Raw genomic sequence first — 20,063 nt, 5'->3', positions numbered from 1 at the left:
AGTTAGAGAGGTCAATGTTCATACCACTGGGGTGTAAACTGCCCAAGCAAAATATGAGATGCTGTTCCTCCAATTTGCGCTGAGCCTCACTATGACAATGGAGGCGGCCCATGACAGAAAGGTCAGACTGGGAGTGGGAGGGGGAGTTGAAGTGCTGAGCCACCGGGAGATCATGTTGGTTAAGGCGGACTCAGCGAAGGTGTTGAGCGAAACTATGGCCGAGCCTGCATTTTGTCTCGCCGATGTAGTGAAGTTGACATCTTTGAGTAACTGGAAATGTTTGAGACCTCTTTTGGTGCTGTTCCTGACATTCTTTTCTCATTTCGGTCTACCCTACTAATCTGATGGTTTGGAAGAGTGAAGGATATTTTGAACTTTGAGTTTTCAATTAAGGTGGAATACAGTTCTGTCCCATAAGCCCCACAGCTTTATAAATTCCTAGGTCTAATGAACAGGATAAGTTTTAATGATAGTCTGGTGGTTTCATGTGCACTATTATACCAGCATTTAAATCTACCATATTTATATTAATTTAAATACATCAATTCCTAAGAGAGGGATTCAAACATCTCTCTGATCCTTGGAACATCTACTTTTTAACCACTTTGTTATTGTTCAGTTTTATGCCAGTACTTTGCATAGTGCACAATCCATTTAAGAAATCTTGCCATATTCTATCAGACTATGGTAGACAAGTAATGGTACTTTTTAAAGTGTAGAATTTTACATTGCACAATGCAGTGCTTTTACAGTGATACAGCACATAAATGGGCCCATGAGCCTACTGTGTCCATGCGGCCAAGTACCCATCTGTCCTAATCCTGTTTACCAACACTTGGTCTGCAGCCTCCTTTGCTTGATTCATCCAGACATAGTTTAAATGTCACGTGAGCTCTGACTCTGTAAAATGGCTCCATTATAATCGTGTCTTTCTGCTGACTGGATAGCTTGCAACAAAAGCTTTCCACTGTACCTCGGTACACGTGATAATAAATAAACTACACTAAACTTTCTCCCCAACCCACCCCATCCCTTTCCCTCTCCCTTAGGATGTGTGATCCAGATCACTGCCGCCTTTTGTGTGGAACAAACTTTCTGCACATCCTCTCTTATTCCTCACCAATGCCATCTGGTCCTAGATGTTTCTTTCATGTTAAAAACCCTCACTCCACTTTACCTATCCCTCCCTTAATTTCATTTACTTCTATCCAGTGACCCCCTCAGTATCCTCGCTGCTCCTGCCTATCCAATCTCTGTTCACAAGATGCTTCATCCCAAGCAACGTCCTGGTAAAGCTCCTGTGCACTTGAATGCAATCTCATCCTTCCTACATTATGGCAACCAGAACTACAGACAATATTCCAAAGTGTAGCCTAATGACAAATTTATAAAGTTGTACCATGATTTCCATACTCTTATAGCCTGTGCCCCAGGTATGATGCTGCCTTCACCACATTCTCTGCTTGTGCTGCCACCTTTAGGAATCTATGGACATGTAAACCAAGGCCCCTCTGCTCCTCAATACTCCATTTTTGCCTTCCGTTCATGGTATCTGCTTAATAGCCTTAATAGTTCTCCCAAAATATATCAAGTACTGATCAACATTAAATTCCATCTGTCATTACTCCACCTATCCTTGATTAGCTCCTGCCTTTCCAAATGTTGATTCACTGTCCTATAATTACCTGGCTCTGCCTGGTGGTCACCCATCAATTTCCTGCCCATGCAACGAATAACTGATAAGTGTGGGTGGCCAGCTGGCTAAACTGCAGTCCACAATGTCTTCAGCATCGTAGATACTTCATGTTAAATCCATCTGCAACTCCAGTCAGAAGTTGCAGCTGGACACACTTGGTCGACGGGGATACTGGAATTCTCCCAAATCTCCCACGCAGAGCAGGAAGAACAAACCAGAGGGCTGAGTTTTGCTGCTGTAGTTGACACTTAATTACCTTGGTACTCTAAATTAAAAGAAGTAACTAATTTAAGAGTCAAGAATGTATGATAGTCATATGTATTCACCACAGAACAACTCAATTCTTGCAGCAGCTTGTAACACAATACCCATAGATAATATATTATAAACAAAATATTAACTAAATTAATAACCCCAATACTCGTGTAAAACAAAACTTTGTCGTGCAGCACAAGAAATACCCACCTGTTGCTACTCACCAATGCCTGCACCCTCACCAAAGGCTACACTCTGGAGGTACAATAACAAAGTTTCAAAGACCCATTAAGCAAAATGAGTTTTGGTTTTATAGCTTCATTTCGAAAAGAAAAATACCGAAAGTTGCAACTTGATAGAGAATTCGATCAAGGACATTTTTGTAACACAGCCCATCTCCGTGGCATTTCAGTGCACCTGTCATGTCTAGCCTAGACTTGTCTATTCCAATGCTGACAATTTAACTCTGACAACTGTGAGATGCCGCATTTTGGAAAGTTGAAGCAGGACAGGACTTGCACAATAATATAGTAGGGCCTGGAGAGTTTTGTAGAATAGGGAGACTTGGGAATACAAGTATATAGTTCTATGAAAGTGGTGTTCCAGGTAGGGCGGCACAGTGACGTAGCGGTAGAGTTGCTGCCTTACAGCGGCAGAGACCCGGGTTCGATCTAGATTATGGGTGCTGTCTGTACGGAGTTTGTATGTTCTCCCTGTGACCGCATTGGTTTTCTCCGATTTCCTCCTGCACCAAAGACGTTCAGGTTTGTAGATTAATTGGCTTCGGTAAATTTGTAAATAGTCCTTAGTCTGTAGGATTGTGCTAGTGTGCAGGGATCATTGGTCGGCATGGTCTCTGTGGGCCGAAGGACCTGTTTCTTCGCTGTATAAAGTCTCTAAAGGTAGGCAGGGTGGTGAAGAAGACGTTTGGCTCGCTTGTCTTCATAGTTCAAGGCACTGAGAACAAAAATTGTGACAGCATGTTATAATGCTCCAAGTTGTTGATGATACCACACTTAGAGTACTCTGTGCAGTTCTGGTTGCCAGCTACTGGAAGATGTCATTAAGTTGGAAAGGGTGCAGTGAAGATTCACAAGGATGTTACTGGGACTGGGGGGCTTGAGTTCTAAAGTAAATGCTGGATAGCCTGGGGCTGTTTTCCCTGAAATGTAGAAAGCTGAAGGGTTATCTTATAGAGCTTTATAAAATATGTGGCATAGCAAGGTGAATGTTCGCTGTCTTTTTCCCAGGGCAGAAGAGTCTTAAACTTGAGAGCATCTATTTGACGTGAGAGGAGAAAGATTTAAAAGGTACCTGAAAGGAAGGCTTTTCACACAGAGAATAATGGGTACGTGGAACGAGCTGCCAAAGGAAGCAGTAGAGATAGGTACAATTACAACGTTGAAGAGACATTTGGACAGGTACACAGATATGAAAAATTAAGAGGGATATGGATCAAACACTGGCAAATGGGACCAGTGTAGTTGAACATAGATGTGTTGGGCCAAAGGCTCTATTTTTGTGTTGTATGACTCTATGACATACCAAGTGCATAACGTGTAAATAAATATGTAATAACAAATTTGGGGCTAACAGTAAGCATGTATATCATGGAGGGATCTGCTTTTCTGTTAAGAGTGGAAACCTACCTGGATGGTTATTCGTGAGCTTGGAAAGGTCAGCATGCAGCGTGGAGAGACTGTGGTGGATAGAGTATCCACAAACTGGCATTCAGTACCAAAAAGGAAGGTCTCTAGTGTCAGTCAGGTGTAACACTGATATAATAAATGCCGCATTGCAGTATATTACATTTGCACCATTTCAAGATGGTGGTAAGCTTCAGAAATAGAAAATAGAAACATAGAAAATAGGTGCAGGAGTAGGCCATTCGGCCCTTCGAGCCTGCACCGCCATTCAATATGATCATGGCTGATCATCCAGCTCAGTAAGCTGTACCTGCCTTCTCTCCATACCCCCTGATCCCTTTAGCCACAAGGGCCACATCTAACTCCCTCTTAAATATAGCCAATGAACTGGCCTCAACTACCTTCTGTGGCAGAGAATTCCACAGACTCACCACTCTCTGTGTGAAGAAATGTTTTCTCATCTCGGTCCTAAAAAACTTCCCCCTTATCCTTAAGCTGTGACCCCTATTGTATTTTAATTATATAAACATGATACTACAGAAACCTAGAATGATGGAATGTTGAGAGAACAAGTCTGTGGCAGTATAATTTCCTACATCCTGATCTCATTACATTCATCTGCTTATTCGCTATTTCTTTTAATATTCCTCCCTTTCAAGACACTCCCTTTTATAAATATTTATGATAGATGTTACCGCAGCATCTTAATACAAGCTCGCGCTTGTCCAGAATCAGCCATTTGGTGGATTGTTTGATCATGAAAGCTCCATCATTAGCATGATAGGGAAGGAGATCTCTGAATTTATTTGTTCAGCTATTGCTGGTGACGCAATGAAAAAAAGACCAAAACAGTGCTATTCCAATGACACAAACTTCAACCAATATTTCTGTAAAGCGTTGGAGAAGGCTGAAGTAAAACAGCTATATATGGAGGAAAACGGACGGCACGGTGGCCAGCGATAGAGTTGCTGCCTTACAGCGCTTGCAGCACCAGGGACCCGGGTTCGATCTCGACTAAGTCTGTACGGAGTTTGTACGGGATCTTCTGTTTCCTCCCACACTCCAAAGAGGTACCGGTTTGTAGGTTAATTGGCTTGGTATAAGTGTAAATTGTCCATAGTGCGTGTAGGATAGTGTTAATGTGCGGGGATCGCTGGTCGGTGCAGACTCGATGAGCCGAAGGGCCTGTTTTCGTGCTGCAACTCTAAACCAAACTAAACAAAAGAAGTCGTCTAGGGGCAACTCGGCAGGTCAGGCAGCATCTGTGGAGGGAGTGGACAGGCGGTGTTTTGAGTCAGATTTTGGATGGTGGAGACGAGTGCATTTGCCTCTTTGAAGTTTACATTAAGGAACAAGGCTAAATTAAATGAAACATTTTGTATATCTTAACAAGACTAAGTATAACTAGGAAAATTGGGGAAAAATCATATATCAAAATCATTCTTCGATATTTTGAAATCAGACAAATGTTTCAGATCCCGTCATTGTTTCTGGATCAGGGCGATGCTACTAATGCTGACGCTCCCACATCAATCTGAGCAATTACAAAAAGATATCCTAAATAAATTTATCTCCATCTTACTCCAGAGATGATTCCTGACCCATTGAGTTAATCTAGAACATTGTTTCGCACAATTAATACTGTGGTTGCTTTGCACTATGGAACTAAAAGGCCCACTGATTTCTTCTGCGTGGTTATTCCTGTCATGTGATTTCAGGCTGGATGTAGTGAAGTTGTATGCAGCACCACATAGAGAGAGTAAATTCACAAACAGCACTTGACATTTCAATACAGTACTGTGTATGTTTGGAAAAGGTAATCGCGCCACCATTTGGTGAGAAATGAGTATTGCAGCAACCTAGAGAGATTAGTTTATTACTGATCTCAGATCAGCAGAACTTTAAATTCTCAAGAGGGTGAGATATTTTCTCCAATAATGCCTCTTTGTCCAGTGTAAATCTTGTCTACAGCACCACATTGCCTACCCCAGAGCAAGAAAACAGGATTTTATTTTCTCTGATTGCATTAATGCCATAATCCCATGCGGGAATCCATGCTTTAAGCTCATCCGTTTTACCTGTCTCCACCTGTCTCTGCTCTTTAGACTGGGCATGCTTATCCTATTTTCTTTATCTGATTCTGTCTTGCAACCTGCCCCACTCCCTCTCACCAATGACGTACAGATATGACATGACATCCAATACCTGCACTCAAAACCTTGACCAATGAAGGTCACCATGTTTACAATGCAGGTCCTGCCCTGGTTTAGCTTTCCAAAATGCAATACCTCGCACTTGTCAGAGATAAGTTCCATCCACCGTTTCTCGGCTCATTTCCACACTTCATCTCGATCCTTTTGCAATCTTAGATATCTTCTTCACTGTCCACTGCACCGTCAATATTGAAACTTACCAACCATGTTTCCAGCATTGTCATCCAAATCATTAATATCAATGAGAAACATCAGATTTTCTGTTGTACACTACTGTATCGTACATGTATATGTACAGATCCCTGTTGTACACTACTGGTCGCAGGCCTCCAATCTAAGTAACAACTGTCACCCTTTGACACCTTCCACTGATCCAATATTGTATCCAATTGGCTTGCTTAACCTGGATCGCATGTAATCCAACCTTCCAGGCTGGAACACCATGAGGAACCTGTAAGGGGTCTGCATTTCGTCCGTGCAAGATGTTGGTTGCGTCCAGTTTAGGGGTTTAGGTGCAACCAGTCTTTCTCATACAGGCGTCGACAAGTTAGGCCACAGGACCTATTTCTGTGCTGTATGTCATCAAGACTGGTTTAGGATTCCCATAAATATGTGCTCTTCATCTTGCATATTATAGGTAATACTCCGACACTCCCTGGTCCACTTGTTCCCTCCGAAACTCCCTGGTCCACTTGTCCCTTCCCACCCAAACCACCCCCTCCCCAGGTACTTTCCCCTGCAACTGCAGGAGATGCAACACCTGTCCCTATACCCCCTCCCCCCCCCCCCCTTCGACTCCATCCAAGGACTCAAACAGTCTTTCCAGATGAGGCAGAGGTTCACCTGCACCTCCTCCAACCTCATCTATTGTATCCGCTGTTCCAGATGTCAACTTCTCTACATCGGCGAGACCAAGCGCAGGCTCGGCAATCGTTTCGCCGAACACGTCCGCTCAACCAACCTGATCTCCCGGTGGCTCAGCACTTCAACTCCCCCTCCCATTCCCAATCTGACCTTTCTGTCCTAGGCCTCCTCCATAATCAGAGTGAGGCTCAGCGCAAATTGGAGGAACAGCACCTCATATTTCGCTTGGGCAGTTTACACCCCAGCAGTATGAACATCGACTTCTCTAACTTCAGGTAGTCCCTGCTTCCCCTCTCTATCCCTTCACTCTTCCCAGTTCTCCCACTAGTCTTTCTGACTCCATCTACATCCTATCTTTGTCCCGCCCCCTCCCCGACACTGTCTGAAGAAAGGTCTCGACCCGAAACATCACCCATTCCTTCTCTCCCAAGATGCTGCCTGACCCGCTGAGTTACTCCAGCATTTTGTGTCTACCTTCGATTTAAACTAGCATCTGCAGTTTTTTTTCCTACGTAGGTAATACTTTAATCTCTATGTTATCTGCCATGCAATACTTTGAAAGGGCTGCAATGTCAAAACTGACATCTTTCAAAATTGCCACTAAACCACAAAATTATGTCCACTCACTTGCTCGTGTAAAGAACAAGATTGAATGATGCAATTTGAGGAAAATCGAGAGTTCATCTGACACAATGAGCACCATTCCTTCGGCAATCTGCCCTTTCGAGCTATTTGCTGAATGTAAAACCTTTCTGGGTTCAGATTGATTTCTGTATTTGGTAGATGTTGTACCTGATGCCACCTTCTGATGTTGCATGTAAACGCCTGGGTCTCTGCAGCTGCTGTGCAATGGAGAATGCAGTGAGTGCATCAAGTGTAGTGGGAGGAGCTAGGCGACACAAGATGACAGTTGACTACAAAACCTGTAAACTATAGAATTCTTTGATTGCAGCAAACATTGTGGATGTTGATTGATATTGTGATCTTTCCAGTGAATGAATTTCTGACGCAGGAGGGTCCTGCACTTCTTGAAATGCGAATCCGACACCTCATTAAAGGAAAGAGATTTGATCAGGCTACGAAGTTGGCAAAAGTATGTGCAGAACATCCAGAAATTGGGACAAAGAGCATTTTTAAACAGACCTACCTAACCTGTCTTTGTACTTCATCATCGAGTGAAATCTTGATGGATGAGGTAAGCATGACTAAGTTACTGATATCCTCCTTGATTTTTCTAAGTAGAGCCAGTTGCCTGAGGGAAAAAAATCAAATGACTACAATGGCATAGATGTGTATTCTTTTTGAGTTCTTCACATTCAGCAATACCACTTTCGAACAGTTTTCTGATATATATCTGCAATCAATTAACATTGAACTCCAAGGTTATTAATAAAATGTATTTATTTGTTGTCCTTGCCTTTAAAATACTGTTAAATATTTTAAAATAAAACATCATCAGCAGTATCTCAGTAAATGTAGACAGAGCAATGGATTCCCAGATATGTGGTCAGAGTGCTAGATCCCATTGATGTTAACCTCTTGGTTTTTCCTTCACAATAAATGTTAATGGGTGAGATTGCAACATTCACAAAAGTTTAAAGGAAAAATAAAAGTATTGCAAAGCCAAAATAACAGATACAGGAAATCTGAAATGAAACCACAAAGTGCTGGAAATGCCCAGAAGCTTTAACAGCACCTGATGGGGAAACTCGGTGGATGTTTCAGATAAGAGTGAGAGAATTAAAATGACAAGCTCTTCGGATCTCAGGGCCAGATCTGCAGACTGAACAGAGGTGCTCACCAAAGCTAATTGCTTTAATCTTCCTGATGTTGAGGACACCACATTCTGAGCATTACTGGAGCTGTTTTTCTGTAAGCTTAAAACATTTTGTTAATTCAGTTGTGCAAATAACTGAATTTAAATTCTATGGCTGTCATGGTGGAGTTTGAACTCGAGTCTCTGGATTTTAATCCATGCCCCGGGATTACTGTGCTATCATCGTACCCTTAAAATAAGAAAACATTGAATGATAGAGAAATGTTGATGAGAGTTTGTAACTCTGGATGACAGCAGGGAACAGAACAAAAATAATCCCCAGTTTTTTTTCTATTGAGGCATTGGCTTCATAAATGTTCATCATGGAACAGTAAAACATGGAAATTGCCCCTTTGGCCTCACAATTTCTGTGTCAAATGTGATGCCAAGACCACTCTTATCTGTTTGCACTTAATCCATACCCCCCCCCCATTCTCTGCATATCCATGTGCCTATCTAAAAGTCTCTTAAATGCCACTATCGTATCTGTCTCCACCACCAGCCCAGGCGGCACATTATAGGCACTGACCAGCCTCTGTATTTAAACAAAAATTAAACTGAATTTTATTCAGATTAAAAAATACATGCAAAATTAAAATGTGCTAAATTATTAATACATACTGAGTGCCTATACATTCAACATTACTAATGTTATATGCAGTAGTGTTAGCACCTCCTTTTTTCTTTACACATGGTACCATTGGTGCTAATGTGGCCCCCTCAATCTGTCAAAAAAGATTTTGAAACTGAGGTCTGAACTCTAAGAAGCACCATCTGCCAGCTCCTGCTCAGTGCCCTCTCATCATTTTTAGTAGACGTTGAGCACAAATGGATGCGTGTAAATGCATGTCATTAATAGCCACCTGCACAGTATGAAGCAAATACATGTTATAATTTTTAAATATTCCAACATTTTGATTATTTTGCTGGTTTAGCCATTGTAGAAAATATATTCTAATTTGAACCCATGTTTTTGGTTTTTTTCCTTTAAAGATCTCTGCTGTTGACTGCAAGGATGCATTGGAGATGATTTGTAACCTGGAGTCAGATGGGGAGGAGAATTTAGCCCTCATCTTGTGCACAGCCTTCCTTACACGGCAGCTTCAGGAAGGAGACCTGTACTGTGCTTGGTCAGTCGCCATTCTCACCATTGATTTTTCTGCTCTGCTATACTCATCGGCCTTCCCATTTGGAGAGGCTAAAATTATGTTTTTTAGTGACAGGTGCAAGGCAGTATTAGAAGCAAGAAAAACGGTCAGCTGCCTCACCCAAGGCAGGGCTGAGGATTACGAAATGGCATTTTACATAGTGTAATATGTATTCTTCAGACAGAAGTGGGCCGTTTAACTCAGCTGGCTTATGGTGGTATTTGTGCTCCACATGGGCCTCTTGTTGCTCTCCATCCAATCCTGTCAGTATTTCTGCAATCTAAACACAAAGTGATGGAGATGCTCAACAGATCAGCTATGATCTGTGGAGAGTGAGAAACAATTCCCATTTCACATTGTTGACCTGTCATCAGAATTGGGAAGCTGAGAAAGCAAGCATGCACAGAGAGGTAGAAGGGTAGAGAGAACAGAGAATATTAGTTTGTCCTTCCAGTCCTTTCCGCATCATGTGCTTAGCATGTGTCTACTTAAATACAGCTTAATCTACAACACAGAAATAATTGTACTTTCTCTGGATCTTTGGAAGAACTACACTATTAATTTCCTGTTTTTCCCAGTAGCTCCTTAAAACTTTTATTTCAGTAATCTATTCTGTTATCTTTTAAAAGTCCCTATTAAATGGTTTCTTAAACCCTTGCAGACCTGTGCATTCCAAGTCAACAAATTGCTGCTCAAAAATGCCCTATGTCACATTAAATTATCTGTACCTCTGGTATTTGTCCCTTTTTTGTTCCATCAAAACCACTCTTCTTTTCTGAATCCCTTCAGCCATTCTTTATGATAGCAAATACCCCATTCTATCCACTGGAAAAAGATTTGTTTGACACCCCTTTAATTGGGTTTAATAATTGTCTTGTACTTATGACCTAGTTTTAGATTCTCATATTCATAAGTTTGTAAGTTATAGGAGCAGAATTAGGCCTTTTGGCCCATCATTCAATCAAAGCTGATCTATTTTCCCCTTTCAACCCCATTCTCCTGCCTTTTCCCTGTAATCATTCAAACATTTTATCTTCCAGAGCTTCTCAAAAGACCTCTAAGTCAACCCTCTGTCAGCCTTTTCTCACCACTCAATATATAGAGTCAAAGAGTTATACAACTTCGAAACAAGCCCTTCGGCCCAACTTGCCCACACCGGCCAACATGTCCCAGCTACATGAGTCCCACCTACCCGTGTGTGGCCCATATCCCTCTAAACCTGTCCTATCCATGTACCTCTCTAAACGTTGGGATATGCCTTGCCTCAACTACCTCCTCTGCCATACACCCACCACCCTTTGTGTGAAAACATTACAATGGACAATAGGTGCAGGAGGAGGCCATTCGGCCCTTCGAGCCAGCACCGCCATTCAATGTGATCATGGCTGATCATTCTCAATCAGTACCCCGTTCCTGCCTTCTCCCCATACCCCCTGACTTCGCTATCCTTAAGAGCTCTATCTAGCTCTCTCTTGAATGCATTCAGAGAATTGGCCTCCACTGCCTTCTGAGGCAGAGAATTCCACAGATTCACAACTCTCTGACTGAAAAAGTTTTTCCTCATCTCAGTTCTAAATGGCCTATCCCTTATTCTTAAACTGTGGCCCCTTGATCTGGACTCCCCCAACATTGGGAACATGTTTCCTGCCTCTAACGTGTCCAACCCCTTAATAATCTTATACGTTTCGATAAGATCTCTTCTCATCCTTCTAAATTCCAGTGTATACATGCCCAGTCGCTCCAGTCTTTCAACATATGATAGTCCCGCCATTCCGGGAATTAACCTAGTAAACCTACGCTGCACGCCCTCAATAGCAAGAATATCCTTCCTCAAATTTGGAGACCAAAACTGCACACAGTACTCCAAGTGCGGTCACACTAGGGCCCTGTACAACTGCAGAAGGACCACTTTGCTCCTATACTCAACTCCTCTTGTTATGAAGGCCAACATTCCATTGGCTTTCTTCACTATCTGCTGTACCTGCATGCTTCCTTTCAGTGACTGATGCACTAGGACTAATGCACTAGGACACCCAGATCTCGTTGTACGTCCCCTGTTCCTAACTTGACACCATTCAGATAATACTCTGCCTTCCTATTCTTACCACCAAAGTGGATAACCTCACACTTATCCACATTAAACTGCATCTGCCATGCATCCGAGCCTTACCCCTTAGATTCCTATTAAATCTTTTCCCTTTCACCTTAGACACATGTTCTCTGGTCCTCGATTCACCTGCGCTGGGCAAGAGACCCTGTGTATATACCTGATCTATTCCTCTCATGATTTTATACACCTCTATAAGATCACCCCTCATTCTCCTGCGCTCCAAGGAATATAGTCCCAGCCTACTCAACCTTTCTATATATCTCAGACCCCCCCTAGTCCTGGTAACATTCTCGTAAATCTTCTCTGTACCCTTTCCAGCTTGAAGCTTCCATATGTGTCAATTCCGTTATTATCTCCTCCAAAGTGTCACTATCTTTACAGCATGGAAATTTGAATTGTGCATGGTAATACAATGTGTTCAAACCAACTGTGAAAGTTTAATATAACTTGCCTGCTTTTAATTTCTATCCTTCTATAAATAAACCCCAATGGATGCTTTGATGTATTTATATTCTCAATAAAATCTTACTTTTGATGACTGGTGCTCCAAATTCATGGATCTTGTTGCTCCATTTAGACTTAATATGCAAACCATATGCATATGGTTCTTTATTCCTCAAATGCACCACTTCCACACCTATTTAAATTATAATGTGCATCATCTTTTTTTAAGTTTATCGTGGCTTCTTGTAAATTGTTGCAACCTTCCTCATCATTAACCCAAATTTGATGTTGCCCACAAATTTTGAAATTGCATTTTAACATTTTGGATTCTGCAAGCTAAGTAAATCACAGCTCCATTTCAAAGTAAATCACCAAAGTAGCTACTCTGTACTCTGCCTTCTATTTTGTAATCAGTTTGTTGACCATATTGTTCCTTGTGCCCCACACTAGTGTACAAAGTTAATAATGACTTTTGTTTTCAGGGAGCTGACACTCTTCTGGAGCAAATTGCAGCAGCGGATGGAATCATCTTCATTGACCTTTCTGGAGTGCTGTCGGCAGTTCTCCATGTTATCTAAAACTGTTTATCACATCTTCTTCCTAATTAAGGTCATACAGTCAGAGGTATGCATACTTTTTTGCGCAAAGTTTCTTTATATGCATTTGGAAACTAATTACAATTTAATTCATAGAAACATAGAAAATAGGTGCAGGAGTAGCCCATTCGGCCCTTCGAGCCTGCACCGCCATTCAATATGATCATGGCTGATCATCCAACTCAGTATCCCGTACCTGCCTTCTCTCCATACCCCCTGATCCCTTTAGCCACAAGGGCCACATCTAACTCCCTCTTAAATATAGCCAATGAACTGACCTCAACTACCTTCTGTGGCAGAATTCCACAGATTCACCACTCTCTGTGAAAAAAAACTTTCTCATCTCGGTCCTAAAAGACTTCCCCCTTATCCTTAAACTGTGACCCCTTGTTCTGGACTTCCCCAACATCGGGACAATCTTCCTGCATCTAGCCTGTCCAACCCCTTAAGAATTTTGTAAGTTTCTATAAGATCCCCCCTCAATCTTCTAAATTCCAGCGAGTACAAGCCAAGTCTATCCAGTCTTTCTTCATATGAAAGTCCTGCCATCCCAGGAATTAATCTGCTGAACCTTCTCTGTACTCCCTCTATGGCAAGAATGTCTTTCCTCAGATTAGGAGACCAAAACTGTACGCAATACTCCAGGTGTGGTCTCACCAATCCCCTGTACAACTGCAGCAGAACCTCCCTGCTCCTATACTCAAATCCCCTCGCTATGAATGCCAACATACCATTCGCTTTCTTCACTGCCTGCTGCACCTGCATGCCTACTTTCAATGACTGGTGTACCACGACACCAAGGTCTCGTTGCATCTCCCCTTCTCCTAATCGGCCACCATTCAGATAATAGTCTTCTTTCCTGTTCTTGCCACCAAAGTGGATAACCTCACATTTATCCACATTATACTGCATCTGCCATGCATTTGCCCACTCACCTAACCTATCCAAGTCACGTTGCAGCCTCCTAGCATCCTCCTCACAGCTAACACTGACCCCCAGCTTCGTGTCATCCGCAAACTTGGAGTTGTTGCATTCAATTCCCTCGTCCAAATCATTAATATATATTGTAAATAGCTGGGGTCCCAGCACTGAGCCTTGCGGTACCCCACTAGTCACTGCCTGCCATTCTGAAAAGGACCCGTTTATTCCTACTCTTTGCTTCCTGTCTGCCAGCCAGTTCTCTATCCACATCAATACTGAACCCACAATACCGTGTGCTTTAAGTTTGCATACTAATCTCTTATGTGGGACCTTGTCGAAAGCCTTCTGGAAGTCCAGATATAACACATCCACTGGTTCTCCCTTATCCACTCTACTAGTTACATCCTCGAAAAATTCTAAAAGATTCGTCAGACATGATTTACCTTTCATAAATCCATGCTGACTTTGTCCAATGATTTCACCACTTTCCAAATGTGCTGCTATCCCATCTTTAATAACTGACTCTAGCATTTTCCCCACTACCGATGTTAAACTAGCTGGTCTGTAATTCCCCGTTTTCTCTCTCGCTCCCTTTTTGAAAAGTGGGGTTACATTAGCTACCCTCCAATCCTCAGGAACTACTCCAGAATCTAAAGAGTTTTGAAAAATCATCACTAATGCATCCACTATTTCTGGGGCTACCTCCTTAAGCACTCTGGGATGCAGCCTATCTGGCCCTGGGGATTTATCGGCCTTTAATCCATTCAATTTATCTAACACCACTTCCCGACTAACCTGGATTTCACTCAGTTCCTCCATCTCATTTGACCCCCGGTCCCCTGCTATTTCCAGCAGATTATTTATGTCTTCCTTAGTGAAGACAGAACCAAAGTAGTTATTCAATTGGTCTGCCATGTCCTTCCTTGTTCCCCATGATCAATTCACCTGTTTCTGACTGCAAGGGACCTACATTTGTTTTAACTAATCTTTTTTTCTTCACATATCTATAAAAGCTTTTGCAGTCAGTTTTTATGTTCCCTGCCAGTTTTCTTTCATAATCTATTTTCCCTTTCCTAATTAAGCCCTTTGTCCTCCTCTGCTGGACTCTGAATTTCTCCCAGTCCTCTGGTAGGCTGCTTTTTCTTGCTAATTTGTACGCTTCATCTTTTGTTTTGATACTATCCCTAATCTCCCTTATTAGCCACGGATGCACTACCTTCCCTGATTTATTCTTTTGCCAAACTGTGATGAACAATTGTTGTAGTTCATCCATGCGGTCTTTAAATGCCTTCCATTGCATATCCACCGTCAACCCTTTAAGAATCAATTGCCAGTCTATCTTGGCCAATTCACGTCTCATACCCTCAAAGTTACCTTTCTTTAAGTTCAGAACTGTTGTTTCTGAATTAAATATGTCACTCTCCATCCTAATGAAGAACTCAACCATATTATGGTCACTCTTGCCCAAGGGGCCACGCACATCAAGACTGCTAACTAACCCTTCCTCATTACTCAATACCCAGTCTAGAATAGCCTGCTCTCTCGTTGGTTCCTCTACATGTTGGTTTAGAAAACTATCCCGCATACATTCCAAGAAATCCTCTTCCTCAGCACCTCTGCCAATTTGATTCATCCAATCTATATGTAGATTGAAGTCACCCATTATAACTGTTTTACCTTTGTTGCACACATTTCTAATTTCCTGTTTGATGCCTTCCCCAACTCTACTACTACTGTTAGGTGGCCTGTATACAACTCCCACTAGCGTTTTCTGCCCCTTAGTGTTTCGCAGCTCTACCCATATCGATTCCACATCCTCCAAGCTAATGTCCTTCCTTTCTATTGCGTTAATCTCCTCTCAAACCAGCAACGCTACCCAACCTCCTTTTCCTTTCTGTCTATCCCTCCTGGTTTGAACATGAAGGAACGGTTGGGCTTTGATGCTGGAATCTTCTCTAGTTTTCACAAAATTGCAATTATAGATAAGACCAGACTAGCATTTATACGGTGTCTTTTCACATCCTAGGGTTGTCTGAAAACTCTTTAGTCGGTGAATTCATTTTGAAAGTAGTCACTTGTTTTGTAAATGAATATGGCAACAGGTTCCACAGCAAGATACCATACATATACACCCATCTGAAATAGATGGTCCGACCTGAAACGTCACCTATTCCTTTTCTCCAGAGATGCTGCTTGACCTGCTGAGTTACTCCAGCATTTTGTGTCTATCTTTGGTATAAACGAGCATCTGTAGTTCCTTCCTACATATCTATAATAGAAGGTCAATTAATTTGATTTTACTATCATGGTGTAGGTCCAGATAGTTGGACATCTCCCCTGCTGGTCTTCTAAATCCAATTTATCTCTAAGGGATATCAACTGACGTGTTGAGCAAAGAGGTGCTCAAACAAAGGCTTAGTACAACTTGGCCTTTATCAGTACTCAAGTTACTTGGATATGCTGCCATGCAATTAATTTCCAATATCGTCACATTTAATTCGCTGCTGAAATTTGTCACTCATTACACTAAATCGGAAGACTCTTGGCTGTAAATACTACCTGTGTGAGATAACCTGACCTCTCTCTGATGGAGGTTGCAATCCTTTGAGTTCCAAACTCGGGGGCTTCCTTCTATGATGCAGTAAGGGAAAGAAGAATGACTATGACCTATCTCAACCTCTTATCATTTTATAAACCTCTATCAGATCTTCCCTCGACCTCTGAATCTCGAGAGAAAATAGTCCAAGTTTGTCTAATCAATATAATCAAAATTCTTGTTGCAAGCAACATTCTGGTGAGCCTATTCTGCACCCTCTTCTTAGCTCCCACATCCTCCTTGTAATGGGGTGACCAGAACTCCGCACCCTACTCTGGCATAACCAAAGTTGTATAAAGCTGCAACATGACTTCCCTACTTTTATATACAATGCCTCGACTGTTGAAGAGAAGCAAGCCTTGTGCTGCCGTTATCACCCTGTTTACTTGTGTTGCCATTTTCAGGGAGCAATGGATCTCAAGATTGCTCTGTACATCAGTGCACCCAAGGATCTTGACATTTACTGCATACTTTCCTCTTGCATTTGACCTCCCAAAGTGCAACAGCTCATAGTTGTCCAGATTAAACTTTATTTGCTATTTTTCTGCTCATGTTTCCAACTAGTCTATATTTTGCTGTCCTTTAACCTACCCCACTGACCACAATTAGTCCAATGTTTGCATCGTCTGCAAAGTTACTAATTGGCCCACCTACATTCTCGCCATTGATTTACACACATGTATCATACAAGCAACAGAGATCCAAGAAGTTCCCTGTGGAACGTCCCTGCACCATTACACTCTTCTGTGGCCAAGCCAATTTTGAATCCAATCTACCAAGTCACCATGCATCCCATGAGCCTTAATCTTCTGGATAAGCCTATCATGAGGCACCATGTAGAATTTTTACTTAAGTCCATGTAGACAACATCCACTGCCCTACTATCATCAATCATCTATACCATCTCATAGAGTCATACAGTGTGGAAACAGGCCCTTCAGCCCAACTTGCCCACACCGTCCAACATGTCCCATCTACACCTGTCCCATCTGCCTGTGTTTGGCCCATATACCTCAAAACCTATCCTATTCATGTACCTGTCTAAATGCTTCTTCAAAAAGGACTTAATTTTAAGACATGATCTGCCTTGTTTGGAAGCCTTCTAACCATGTCAACACTTCCAGGTTTCCCCATAATGTTCAGTTTTCTACCCACATCCCAAAGGCATATTGGATGGGTAATTGGCAACTGTAAATTATCGCATGGTGTGGTTCAGAATCACCTTTATAACTTTATAAACTTCTATCGGATCTTCCCTCAACCTCTGAATCTCGAGAGAAAATAATCCAAGTTTGTCTAATCCATATAATTAAAATTCTTGTTGCAAGCAACATTCTGGTGAGCCTATTCTGCATCCTCTTCTTAACTCCCTTGGTGTGCATCTGAGAGATAATACACTGCAGTGCCACAAGGAAATCAGGATAGGGGGAGTAGGACTGATGGGTCGAATGTTTGTCTCGAGTTTCATACAGAGAACAGAGAGCAGTACAGCAGAGGAATAGACCTTTTGGCCCACAATGTCTGTGCCAAACATGATGCCTATTTAAAATAATCCCTTCTACTTGCATGTGCTCCATATTGCTCCATTCCTTGCATGTTCATGCCTATATAGGAGCATCATGTTATCCATTATTGTACCAATTGTTTCATAGTAAATAAAAATATGAAAGGTAGTTTTATAAAGTTCCTTGCTTTTATACAATGAGCATGCATTGTTAGAATGTGTGCTTACATAAGGCTGTCCATGCTTGAAGCATGTCACAGTTGATTACTTTAAAAATATAGTCATTATTTTACAGGCAAAAGCAATGGCCAATTCAAATAACAATTCTGGAAGCAGTGAAGCTTGCTTGCTTGACAGTAAGACTTTAATGTGATATGAAATATTCCTTTTAAGGGCTTGCTAAATATGTACAAATGAACAACAGCATACATTAATATGATGGGTGAAGTAAATAGACTGTGAAAAGCCTCAAGAAGATTAAAACCGGTGTTCATTTGTAAGCAGTTCTCTGCAATCCTGGAAAACTGCAGCAACAAGAGCAGCCATTTGCCCCATTGTTTGTAGGTCCATGAGCAAGCAGTCATGCTCAGTACTTTGCCAGTTTTCTTTCTGTAATCCCCCCCAAAATTCTCATTCTTGATAACTTGTACATTGACTTTAGAATATTTTGCCACCTTTTGGGTAGAGCTTTCATGTTGTTTATTTTATTTTCACGTATGCCAAGGTACAGTGAAAAGCTTTTGTTGCGTGCTATCCAGTCAGCAGAAATACAATACATGATTACAATTGAGCCATTTATAATATATAGATACATGATAAAGGAATAAAGTTTAATGCAATATAAAACGAGCAAAGTCCGCTCGAGGATAGTCCGAGAGTCACCAAAGAGGTAGATACTAGTTCAGGACTGCTCTGGCTGTGGTAGGATGATTCAGTTGCCTGATAACAGCTGGGCAGAAATTGTCCCTGGATCTGGAGGTGTGCGCTTTTATACTTCTATACCCTTTGCCTGATGGGAGAGTGGAGGAGAGGGTGTGGCCGTGGTCCTTGATAATGCTGCTCCCCTTGCTGAGGTAGCATGAGCTATAAATGAAGTCAATAGAAGGGAGGTTGGTTTGTGTGATGGTCTGGGCTGCGTCCTCAATTTGCTGCAATTTCTTGTGGTCTTGGATGGAGCTATTCCCAAACCAAGCTTTGTTGCATCCTGATAAAATGCCGTTGATGGTGCATCTGCAGAAGTTGGTGAAAGTTCTAGGGGAGATGCCGAACTTCTAAGGAAGTAGAGGCGTTGCTTCAATATGGGTGGTTCAGGAGAAGTTGTTGGATATTGACTCCTAGGAATTTGAAGTTTTCAAACATCTATGCTTCGGCACTGTCAATTCAAACTGGGGTATGTGTACCGCTTCGCTTCCTGAAGTTGATCACTATCTCCTTTGTCTTGCTGACATTGAGAGGAAGATGTTGTCTTGACACCAGGACACGAGGTTCTCGATCTCCTTCCTATACTCCGTCTCATCATTATCTGATATCTGGCCCACAATGATCAGGACACTTGGAGTAGAAAATAATTCTCCATCTCCCTTGTGGATCTTTTGCCAATGATTTACATGTGAATACTGGTTATCAACCTCCTTGGTGGGGAGAATGGCCTTCCCTATATGTTGCAAGAAAACGACCCTTAAATTTTACAACCCCTTGAAACCTTTAATTTTCGAGAAACCCCTTTCTAAAGTCTTCATACAGCCATTCTTTGACTTGCAAAAGGGATGCGTTCCTGGAAAACATTTTGTTAAAGTAAAATCTGTAAATAGAAAAGGCTGGATGAAATGAACTGGATATTTGTGTTCCTGTATATGGTAAGTAGCATGCTATTGATTACAGCAAAAATATATGAATTAAATCCTGATTATTCTTCATTGAACTGGCTACATGTATCTTGAATAACTGCAGTATTATTTAGTGCAAGCATTTCAGGTCAAAGTGTCTGTTCCTACATTCTGTATTAAATCAGAGACCTAATGTTGCAGCAAAAGTTTGCTGAGCGTATTGTTAAATTTAAGGATGGTGCCCAGAATAGATGTGTTATTCCAGCAAATGCCAAACAGTGGTTTGTAAAGTCAAGGCATAAACTCTGTTTTAATAACCATGATTCTATTATTGCTGCAAGTAACCTGTTTGCTGTCTCTGTTCAGCTTGTCAACTGGGCCTGTTATCTTTAACAATGCCTCTCTCTTCTTATCTCAACTTTTCAAAA

General features: G+C 41.8%; 1 protein-coding gene across 2 annotated transcripts in view; it reads left to right on the top strand.

Annotated features, from left to right (window-relative positions):
- Positions 1-20,063, top strand: part of znf292b (zinc finger protein 292b) — a 144,741-nt gene that overhangs the window by 108,540 nt on the left and 16,138 nt on the right. Inside the window, exons 1-4 of one of the 2 annotated variants that reach the window (XM_078405135.1) lie at positions 3,263-3,372; positions 7,667-7,869; positions 9,484-9,620; positions 12,675-12,816. In XM_078405135.1, the coding sequence (XP_078261261.1) occupies positions 7,708-7,869; positions 9,484-9,620; positions 12,675-12,816 (441 nt within the window). In that variant the 5' untranslated portion in view covers positions 3,263-3,372; positions 7,667-7,707. Of the gene's footprint in view, positions 1-3,262; positions 3,373-7,666; positions 7,870-9,483; positions 9,621-12,674; positions 12,817-20,063 lie in introns of those variants that run through there. The other variant, XM_078405134.1, reaches the window with a different exon arrangement.

The sequence above is a fragment of the Rhinoraja longicauda genome, chromosome 9 (assembly GCF_053455715.1).
Source record: "Rhinoraja longicauda isolate Sanriku21f chromosome 9, sRhiLon1.1, whole genome shotgun sequence".
NCBI classification, from domain to species: Eukaryota; Metazoa; Chordata; class Chondrichthyes; order Rajiformes; family Arhynchobatidae; genus Rhinoraja; species Rhinoraja longicauda.
This window is presented reverse-complemented; position numbering and strand designations above follow the sequence as displayed.